The following is a 12,501-nucleotide window of genomic DNA, read 5'->3' as shown; positions in this document are numbered from 1 at the left end:
CTTCTTACAATTGGTGGCCTTCTGTATTGTAGTTGATTCCCTGCTTAAAGACTTGAGGTGCTCAATGACTTGAAGATCTCGATGACTTGAGGCATAAACCTTCTTAAAAAATCAGAGAATCAGCTGTTAAGTATCTTTATTGCTCAAACTAGGCTAAAGTGAACACGATAGTTAGCGTCAATTGTTTGCAGATTTCCTATGGATGACATTGCAAGAATTAAAAAAGAAATACAAATGGTTGTACAACCTGTTATTGTGATCTTGAACGCTTGACAGCTTCTGATTTAATCTTTTGATCTGATATTTCACAAACTAAAACAAAATCATAGGAAAGAAAAATGGTATTGTGTATTAGTACTGGCATAGCGATCCAATTATTATTAGTATTGGCATAGCGATCCTATTATTATTATTAGTATTGGCATAACGATCCTATTATTATTATTAGTATTGGCATAGTGATCCTATTATTATTATTAGTATTGGCATAGCGATCCTATTATTATTATTATTATTGGCATAGTGATCCTATTATTATTATTAGTATTGGCATAGCGATCCTATTATTATTATTAGCATTGGCATAGCGATCCTATTATTATTATTAGTATTAGCATAGCGATCCTATTATTATTATTAGTATTGGCATAGGGATCCTATTATTATTATTAGTATTAGCATAGCGATCCTATTATTATTATTAGTATTGGCATAGCGATCCTATTATTATTAATAGTATTGGCATAGCGATCCTATTATTATTATTAGTATTGGCATAGCAATCCTATTATTATTATTAGTATTAGCATAGCGATCCTATTATTATTATTAGTATTAGCATAGCGATCCTATTATTATTATTAGTATTAACATAGTGATCCTATTATTATTAGTATTGGCATTGCGATCCTATTATTATTATTAGTATTGGCATAGCGATCCTATTATTATTATTAGTATTGGCATAACGATCCTATTATTATTATTAGTATTAACATAGCGATCCTATTATTATTATTAGTATTGGCATAGCGATCCTATTATTATTATTAGTACTGGCATAGCGATCCTATTATTATTATTAGTATTGGCATAGTGATCCTATTATTATTATTAGCATTGGCATAGCGATCCTATTATTATTATTAGTATTGGCATAGGGATCCTATTATTATTATTAGTATTAGCATAGCGATCCTATTATTATTATTAGTATTAGCATAGCGATCCTATTATTATTATTAGTATTAACATAGTGATCCTATTATTATTAGTATTGGCATAGCGATCCTATTATTATTATTAGTATTGGCATAGCAATCCTATTATTATTATTAGTATTAGCATAGCGATCCTATTATTATTATTAGTATTAGCATAGCGATCCTATTATTATTATTAGTATTAACATAGTGACCCTATTATTATTAGTATTGGCATAGCGATCCTATTATTATTATTAGTATTGGCATAGCGATCCTATTATTATTATTAGTATTGGCATAACGATCCTATTATTATTATTAGTATTAACATAGCGATCCTATTATTATTATTAGTATTGGCATAGTGATCCTATTATTATTATTAGTATTGGCATAGCGATCCTATTATTATTATTAGTATTAGCATAGCGATCCTATTATTATTATTAGTATTGGCATAGCGATCCTATTATTATTATTAGTATTAACATAGCGATCCTATTATTATTATTAGTATTGGCATAGCGATCCTATTATTATTATTAGCATTGGCATAGCGATCCTATTATTATTATTAGTATTAGCATAGTGATCCTATTATTATTATTAGTATTGGCATAGCGATCCTATTATTATTATTAGTATTGGCATAGCGATCCTATTATTATTATTAGTATTGGCATAGGGATCCTATTATTATTATTAGTATTAGCATAGCGATCCTATTATTATTATTAGTATTGGCATAGCGATCCTATTATTATTATTATTAGTATTGGCATAGCGATCCTATTATTATTATTAGTATTGGCATAGCGATCCTATTATTATTATTATTATTGGCATAGCGATCCTATTATTATTATTAGTATTAGCATAGTGATCCTATTATTATTAGTATTGGCATAGCGATCCTATTATTATTATTAGTATTGGCATAGCGATCCTATTATTATTATTAGTATTGGCATAGCGATCCTATTATTATTATTATTATTATTGGCATAACGATCCTATTATTATTATTATTAGTATTGGCATAGCGATCCTATTATTATTAGTATTGGCATAGTGATCCTATTATTATAAAGAATGTATGCAACGTTTAACAGTTCCGTTACACTCTATTCCTAAATTGAGCGCTATCCACCTCTATTAATGTTTACAGAGATGAACACAACCTAACGATGGTAAAAGCAGAAATAGGAAAAGGGCTGTTTCCTATAAGATACTAGTTCATGAACACCAAACAGGTCGTCAATGTGGGACAGCTGAGCATTGAAACATATGGATGACTGTATGGATGTGCTGTTTCTCTTCCTGATTGGAAGGAAACCCATACAAATATTGACTGACAGAAAAGCTTATTGAATGCTAGTCACTCAAGTTTATAACCATCCCTGAATGTAAGTCACTCAAGTTTATAACCATCCCTGAATGTAAGTTACTCAAGTTTTTAACCATCCCTGAATGTAAGTCACTCAAGTTTATAACCATCTTTGAATGCAAGTCACTCAAGTTTATAACCATCCCTGAATGTAATTTACTCAAGTTTTCAACCATCCCTGATTGTAAGTCACTCAAGTTTATAACCATCAATGAATGTAAGTCACTCAAGTTTATAACCATCCCTGAATGTAAGTTACTCAAGTTTATAACCATCCCTGAATGTAAGTCACTCAAGTTTACAACCATCCCTGATTGTAAGTCACTCAAGTTTATAATCATCAATGAATGTAAGTCACTCAAGTTTATAACCATCTCTGAATGTAAGTTACTCAAGTTTATAACCATCCCTGAATGTAAGTCACTCAAGTTTACAACCATCCCTGATTGTAAGTCACTCAAGTTTATAACCATTCCTGAATGTAAGTCACTCAAGTTTATAACCATCCCTGAAGGTTAGTCACTCAAGTTTATAACCATCCCTGAATGTAAGTTACTCAAGTTTATAACCATCCCTGAATGTAAGTCACTCAAGTTTACAACCATCCCTGATTGTAAGTCACTCAAGTTTATAACCATCCCTGAATGTAAGTCACTCAAGTTTACAACCATCCCTGATTGTAAGTCACTCAAGTTTATAACCATTCCTGAATGTAAGTCACTCAAGTTTATAACCATCCCTGAAGGTTAGTCACTCAAGTTTATAACCATCCCTGAATGTAAGTTACTCAAGTTTATAACCATCCCTGAATGTAAGTCACTCAAGTTTACAACCATCCCTGATTGTAAGTCACTCAAGTTTATAACCATCAATGAATGTGAGTCACTCAAGTTTATAACCATTTCTGAATGTAAGTTACTCAAGTTTATAACCATCCCTGAATGTAAGTCACTCAAGTTTACAACCATCCCTGATTGTAAGTCACTCAAGTTTATAACCATTCCTGAATGTAAGTCACTCAAGTTTATAACCATCCCTGAATGTTAGTCACTCAAGTTTATAACCATCCCTGAATGTAAGTCACTCAAGTTTATAACCATCCCTGAATGTAAGTCACTCAAGTTTATAACCATCCCTGAATGTAAGTCACTCAAGTTTATAACCAACCCTGAATGTAAGTCACTCAGGTTTATAACCATCCCTGAATGTAAGGATCACATGCATATGTGGTCATATAGCCATCTTACCACTAAATTTATTACATATTCTATATGACTAGTTGTAATATATATATATAACATATACATACCACCACTAAGTTTATGTATAATACTACATGATGAAGCTAGTATGGCGTTCAACCCTTTCAGTAGTTGCTATAAAGCAGTAACAACTCTATAAGAATACCTCATATGCTGCTAGTAATTTGGGCACATTACTAGCACAAGGTAATTACCCTAAGGTATCATTATAAATTGGAAACAATATTTGACATGAAAGCTACATCCTGAGCTATAGGAGCTATGAAGCCTTAGTACTTTAATAGCTATGAAGCAGTACACATACCGCTTGCTGTTCTTTTGAGAGAGAACCCGGGACAGGTACTTGACCTAAGGTCCACGATGATGGGACTTCTAGTACCTCTACAAGTGAAGAAAGTGTATAAAATTGGTGGTATGATGAAAATATTGTACTACTATGTAATGTAGTCATGTAATACTGCAGTCATATTCCCCTCCAACTCATTTATTTTTTCTATAACTTTATTGGCAATAATTTAAATTCAAATAACATTTTTCTCCAAATTATGCCATACATGAATCAGAAAAAGGCAACAGTTAATGAATCAAATCAAGTAAATGATTTGACATATAGCGTTCAAAGTACCTTTCTCCGTTAAGAGACTGATATCAAGTAGAGCATTATTAAAGGAGCAAACAGTACCACTTTCAAAATAATTGTTAAAGATGAAATGCAATTTGTTCATATCAAATAAGTTGAAATGAGTTGAATCCCTGTAATTGTCATGTAAAAAACGAGGACGCAAACCATGAAAGGTCATAAAACCTATAATTGAAGTAAATTAACATTTAGCATAGGCAGAGTAAGATGCAATGATCATTTGTTGGAAGGTATGCTGGAATATGATGCGGGTTTAGTTATCGATGTAATTAACTGTGCAACGGCGTATATAACAGTGTTCTAACTGCTTCAGACCATTTGGATTCTGGCTTTTTTCTAAGAACGGTTATATTTGTCATGGCGATGACAGATGACAATTGCCCTAGTCTCCTTATTTGGAGAACATTTTAAATAAAGCGCGTTAATGATGGATCACTCGACATAACATGCAAGCTGGGAAGGGCTTGGAACTGCTAGTTAACATTTATAAGCGATACCAGCGTTGCTGTTGCAAAATCTTATGATCAAATTGATTCAGCACGACATTTGGTAAGCGCGTGGCGCCTACAAAATAATACTCGCTATGAGTAAAAGTACAAAACGAATACTAATAAAGCTGATGCTCAAAATAACTAAAACTCGGTTGAAACGTACTTCCCGTTAATACAATATATATTAGAGACAAAGATTGGTTGATAGTTTTTATGTAACAACGAATAAAGAGGAAACTCTGAGAGCAAAACTAGCTAGCGTACTATTGAGCTACACGTAAACAAGCCATAGCTGCAGCCACCTGCACTGGTTGCTCTATAATAGTAGAACAAAAGAAAGGTGAGAATAATTTGCTGCTGTGTTCTAACATATTTACTGTAAGAAAATCGTATTAGCTATCGACAGAATTGATGTCGATGAGCATACTATGCTTCGGTTTGTCTGCTCACCATGTATGTTAGGTGAATTCATGATCCGTAGGAAAGAGTGAAGTCATGTCCAGATGAGATTAGTAGAAGACTCAGAGGCTGGCCTTGATAGCATTTCAACAATTCAACAATAGAACTATGAATTCTATTTTCACATAGCACCATCAGCAAACCAGCCAGAAGCCGGGGTGAAAGTGAGAGAATATTTTATTTCTGATATAGATTATTTCACTGGCAAGAAGGATATCAAAAATACGAAAGACGGCTGCACTAGATTGCACAATATAATTACAGATAATATATTTTAGCCTTAGTTGACATCACCCGGCAATGTCTGTAGAACTATGTTTTTATTTGTGAATACCATAATATCTTGAATCACATATATAAACAATGCTTTAAAAGACACATAAATCTATGAATAAATCTATGTTAAATGCAAGATGAGTGCCAATGTGGCAAAAAATCTGTGTTACGCTAAATAATAGCATCTTACAAGTAAAAAATCATGTTATATAACTTAGATATAGCTGAAAATGGCACACAATGAGAGGCTTTGGTCAACAGTAATAGTACACGCAAAAATATCGTTTCTTCTGAACAAACATTCCTACAAGCTCTCACATCGGTACACTAAAAAAATACAAATAATTTCTTGGAAATAGATTGGACTTATCGTGGGTTACAAATCCCTCACAACCAAAGAATAGATAGATATGTACAAGCCTGGCCTTTGTTCAAAGCCATCATTGGTTTTTCTTTTTGAGACTCATATCTCCACTCCTCTGCAACCAAAATATGCATGGTTAAATTTATAAACGCTAATCAGTCCCTGAACCTACGCCACTTGCACCGGATAAATTTATTTTGTTTAGTTTTAAGCATAGTTGGATACTTGATGTAACATAATGTGTAATGTAATAATAAAATGAACATAGCCAGCCATTGACAGCAGCCCTCACACTCAGAATATAATAATAATGACAGCAGCCCTCACACTCAGAATATAATAATAATGACAGCAGCCCTCACACTCAGAATATAATAATAATAACAGCAGCCCTCACACTCAAAATATAATAATAATAACAGCAGCCCTCAAACTCGGAATATAATAATAATAACAGCAGCCCTCTAACTCGGAATATAATAATAATAACAGCAGCCCTCAAACTCGGAATATAATAATAATAACAGCAGCCCTCAAGCTCGGAATATAATAATAATAACAGCCCTCAAACTCGGAATATAGTAATAATAACAGCAGCCCTCAAACTCGGAATATAGTAATAATAACAGCAGCCCTCAAACTCGGAGTATAATAATAATAACAGCAGCCCTCAAACTCGGAATATAATAATAATAACAGCATCCCTCACACTCGGAATATAATAATAATAACAGCAGCCCTCAAACTCGGAATATAATAATAATGACAGCAGCCCTCAAACTCGGAATATAATAATAATAACAGCAGCCCTCACACTCAGAATATAATAATAATAACAGCAGCCCTCACACTCAAAATATAATAATAATAACAGCAGCCCTCAAACTCGGAATATAGTAATAATAACAGCAGCCCTCAAACTCGGAATATAATAATAATAACAGCAGCCCTCAAACTCGGAATATAATAATAATAACAGCATCCCTCACACTCAGAATATAATAATAATAACAGCAGCCCTCAAGCTCGGAATATAATAATAATAACAGCAGCCCTCAAACTCGGAATATAGTAATAATAACAGCAGCCCTCAAACTCGGAATATAATAATAATAACAGCAGCCCTCAAACTCGGAATATAGTAATAATAACAGCAGCCCTCAAACTCGGAGTATAATAATAATAACAGCAGCCCTCAAACTCGGAATATAGTAATAATAACAGCAGCCCTCAAACTCGGAATATAATAATAATAACAGCAGCCCTCAAACTCGGAATATAATAATAATAACAGCAGCCCTCACACTCAGAATATAATAATAATAACAGCAGCCCTCACACTCAAAATATAATAATAATAACAGCAGCCCTCAAACTCGGAATATAGTAATAATAACAGCAGCCCTCACACTCAGAATATAATAATAATGACAGCAGCCCTCACACTCAGAATATAATAATAATAACAGCAGCCCTCACACTCAAAATATAATAATAATAACAGCAGCCCTCAAACTCGGAATATAATAATAATAACAGCAGCCCTCTAACTCGGAATATAATAATAATAACAGCAGCCCTCAAACTCGGAATATAATAATAATAACAGCAGCCCTCAAGCTCGGAATATAATAATAATAACAGCCCTCAAACTCGGAATATAGTAATAATAACAGCAGCCCTCAAACTCGGAATATAGTAATAATAACAGCAGCCCTCAAACTCGGAGTATAATAATAATAACAGCAGCCCTCAAACTCGGAATATAATAATAATAACAGCATCCCTCACACTCGGAATATAATAATAATAACAGCAGCCCTCAAACTCGGAATATAATAATAATGACAGCAGCCCTCAAACTCGGAATATAATAATAATAACAGCAGCCCTCACACTCAGAATATAATAATAATAACAGCAGCCCTCACACTCAAAATATAATAATAATAACAGCAGCCCTCAAACTCGGAATATAGTAATAATAACAGCAGCCCTCAAACTCGGAATATAATAATAATAACAGCAGCCCTCAAACTCGGAATATAATAATAATAACAGCATCCCTCACACTCAGAATATAATAATAATAACAGCAGCCCTCAAGCTCGGAATATAATAATAATAACAGCAGCCCTCAAACTCGGAATATAGTAATAATAACAGCAGCCCTCAAACTCGGAATATAATAATAATAACAGCAGCCCTCAAACTCGGAATATAGTAATAATAACAGCAGCCCTCAAACTCGGAGTATAATAATAATAACAGCAGCCCTCAAACTCGGAATATAGTAATAATAACAGCAGCCCTCAAACTCGGAATATAATAATAATAACAGCAGCCCTCAAACTCGGAATATAATAATAATAACAGCATCCCTCACACTCGGAATATAATAATAATAACAGCAGCCCTCAAACTCGGAATATAATAATAATGACAGCAGCCCTCACACTCAGAATATAATAATAATGACAGCAGCCCTCAAACTCGGAATATAATAATAATAACAGCAGCCCTCACACTCAGAATATAATAATAATAACAGCAGCCCTCACACTCAAAATATAATAATAATAACAGCAGCCCTCAAACTCGGAATATAGTAATAATAACAGCATCCCTCACACTGAGAATATAATAATAATAACAGCAACCCTCAAACTCGGAATATAATAATAATAACAGCAGCCCTCACACTTAGAATATAATAATAATAACAGCAACCCTCACACTCAGAATATAATAATAATAACAGCAGCCCTCAAGCTCGGAATATAATAATAATAACAGCCCTCAAACTCGGAATATAGTAATAATAACAGCAGCCCTCAAACTCGGAATATAGTAATAATAACAGCAGCCCTCAAGCTCGGAATATAATAATAATAACAGCCCTCAAACTCGGAATATAGTAATAATAACAGCAGCCCTCAAACTCGGAATATAGTAATAATAACAGCAGCCCTCAAACTAGGAATATAATAATAATAACAGCCCTCAAACTCGGAATATAATAATAATAACAGCAGCCCTCTAACTCAGAATATAATAATAATAACAGCAGCCCTCACACTCGGAGTATAATAATAATAACAGCAGCCCTCAAACTCAGAATATAATAATAATAACAGCATCCCTCACACTCAGAATATAATAATAATAACAACAGCCCTCAAACTCGGAATATAATAATAATAACAGCAGCCCTCTAACTCGGAATATAATAATAATAACAGCAGCCCTCACACTCGGAATATAATAATAATAACAGCAGCCCTCAAACTCGTAATATAATAATAATAACAGCAGCCCTCTAACTCGGAATATAATAATAATAACAGCAGCCCTCACACTCGGAATATAATAATAATAACAGCAGCCCTCAAACTCGGAATATAATAATAATAACAGCAGCCCTCAAGCTCGGAATATAATAATAATAACAGCCCTCAAACTCGGAATATAGTAATAATAACAGCAGCCCTCAAACTCGGAATATAGTAATAATAACAGCAGCCCTCAAACTCGGAGTATAATAATAATAACAGCAGCTCTCAAACTCGGAGTATAATAATAATAACAGCAGCCCTCAAACTCGGAGTATAATAATAATAACAGCAGCCCTCAAACTCGGAATATAATAATAATAACAGCATCCCTCACACTCGGAATATAATAATAATAACAGCATCCCTCACACTCGGAGTATAATAATAATAACAGCAGCCCTCAAACTCGGAGTATAATAATAATAACAGCAGCCCTCAAACTCGGAATATAATAATAATAACAGCATCCCTCACACTCGGAATATAATAATAATAACAGCAGCCCTCAAACTCGGAATATAATAATAATAACAGCAGCCCTCAAACTCGGAATATAATAATAATAACAGCATCCCTCACACTCGGAATATAATAATAATAACAGCATCCCTCACGCTCGGAATATAATAATAATAACAGCAGCCCTCAAACTCGGAGTATAATAATAATAACAGCAGCCCTCAAACTCGGAATATAATAATAATAACAGCAGCCCTCAAACTCGGAATATAATAATAATAACAGCAGCCCTCACACTCAGAATATAATAATAATAACAGCAGCCCTCACACTCAGAATATAATAATAATAACAGCAGCCCTCAAACTCGGAATATAGTAATAATAACAGCATCCCTCACACTCGGAATATAATAATAATAACAGCATCCCACAAACTCGGAATATAATAATAATAACATCAGCCCTCAAACTCGGAATATAATAATAATAACAGCAGCCCTCAAACTCGGAATATAATAATAATAACAGCAGCCCTCAAACTCGGAATATAATAATAATAACAGCATCCCTCACACTCGGAATATAATAATAATAACAGCATCCCTCACACTCGGAATATAATAATAATAACAGCAGCCCTCAAACTCGGAATATAATAATAATGACAGCAGCCCTCACACTCAGAATATAATAATAATGACAGCAGCCCTCAAACTCGGAGTATAATAATAATAACAGCAGCCCTCAAACTCGGAATATAATAATAATAACAGCATCCCTCACACTCGGAATATAATAATAATAACAGCAGCCCTCAAACTCGGAATATAATAATAATGACAGCAGCCCTCACACTCAGAATATAATAATAATGACAGCAGCCCTCAAACTCGGAGTATAATAATAATAACAACAGCCCTCAAACTCGGAATATAATAATAATAACAGCAGCCCTCAAACTCGGAATATAATAATAATAACAGCATCCCACAAACTCGGAATATAATAATAATAACAGCAGCCCTCAAGCTCGGAATATAATAATAATAACAGCCCTCAAACTCGGAATATAGTAATAATAACAGCAGCCCTCAAACTCGGAATATAGTAATAATAACAGCATCCCTCAAACTCGGAATATAATAATAATAACAGCCCTCAAACTCGGAATATAGTAATAATAACAGCAGCCCTCAAACTCGGAATATAGTAATAATAACAGCAGCCCTCAAACTCGGAGTATAATAATAATAACAGCAGCTCTCAAACTCGGAGTATAATAATAATAACAGCAGCCCTCAAACTCGGAGTATAATAATAATAACAGCAGCCCTCAAACTCGGAATATAATAATAATAACAGCATCCCTCACACTCGGAATATAATAATAATAACAGCATCCCTCACACTCGGAGTATAATAATAATAACAGCAGCCCTCAAACTCGGAGTATAATAATAATAACAGCAGCCCTCAAACTCGGAATATAATAATAATAACAGCATCCCTCACACTCGGAATATAATAATAATAACAGCAGCCCTCAAACTCGGAATATAATAATAATAACAGCAGCCCTCAAACTCGGAATATAATAATAATAACAGCATCCCTCACACTCGGAATATAATAATAATAACAGCATCCCTCACGCTCGGAATATAATAATAATAACAGCAGCCCTCAAACTCGGAGTATAATAATAATAACAGCAGCCCTCAAACTCGGAATATAATAATAATAACAGCAGCCCTCAAACTCGGAATATAATAATAATAACAGCAGCCCTCACACTCAGAATATAATAATAATAACAGCAGCCCTCACACTCAGAATATAATAATAATAACAGCAGCCCTCACACTCAGAATATAATAATAATAACAGCAGCCCTCAAACTCGGAATATAGTAATAATAACAGCATCCCTCACACTCGGAATATAATAATAATAACAGCATCCCACAAACTCGGAATATAATAATAATAACATCAGCCCTCAAACTCGGAATATAATAATAATAACAGCAGCCCTCAAACTCGGAATATAATAATAATAACAGCAGCCCTCAAACTCGGAATATAATAATAATAACAGCATCCCTCACACTCGGAATATAATAATAATAACAGCATCCCTCACACTCGGAATATAATAATAATAACAGCAGCCCTCAAACTCGGAATATAATAATAATGACAGCAGCCCTCACACTCAGAATATAATAATAATGACAGCAGCCCTCAAACTCGGAGTATAATAATAATAACAGCAGCCCTCAAACTCGGAATATAATAATAATAACAGCATCCCTCACACTCGGAATATAATAATAATAACAGCAGCCCTCAAACTCGGAATATAATAATAATGACAGCAGCCCTCACACTCAGAATATAATAATAATGACAGCAGCCCTCAAACTCGGAGTATAATAATAATAACAACAGCCCTCAAACTCGGAATATAATAATAATAACAGCAGCCCTCAAACTCGGAATATAATAATAATAACAGCATCCCACAAACTCGGAATATAATAATAATAACAGCAGCCCTCAAGCTCGGAATATAATAATAATAACAGCCCTCAAACTCGGAATATAGTAATAATAACAGCA

General features: G+C 33.7%; 1 protein-coding gene across 3 annotated transcripts in view; it reads right to left on the bottom strand.

Annotated features, from left to right (window-relative positions):
- Positions 1–5,603: 5,603 nt before the first annotated feature.
- The window catches only part of LOC137403720 (pleckstrin homology domain-containing family G member 5-like), an 85,876-nt gene continuing 78,978 nt past the window's right edge, over positions 5,604–12,501 (bottom strand). For all 3 annotated transcript variants that reach the window (XM_068089735.1, XM_068089736.1, XM_068089737.1), the window contains one exon: positions 5,604–6,199. In XM_068089735.1, coding sequence (XP_067945836.1) covers positions 6,184–6,199 — 16 coding nt within the window. In that variant the 3' untranslated portion in view covers positions 5,604–6,183. The remainder of the gene's footprint in view (positions 6,200–12,501) is intronic.

The sequence above is a fragment of the Watersipora subatra genome, chromosome 9 (assembly GCF_963576615.1).
Source record: "Watersipora subatra chromosome 9, tzWatSuba1.1, whole genome shotgun sequence".
Taxonomy (NCBI): domain Eukaryota; kingdom Metazoa; phylum Bryozoa; class Gymnolaemata; order Cheilostomatida; family Watersiporidae; genus Watersipora; species Watersipora subatra.
This window is presented reverse-complemented; position numbering and strand designations above follow the sequence as displayed.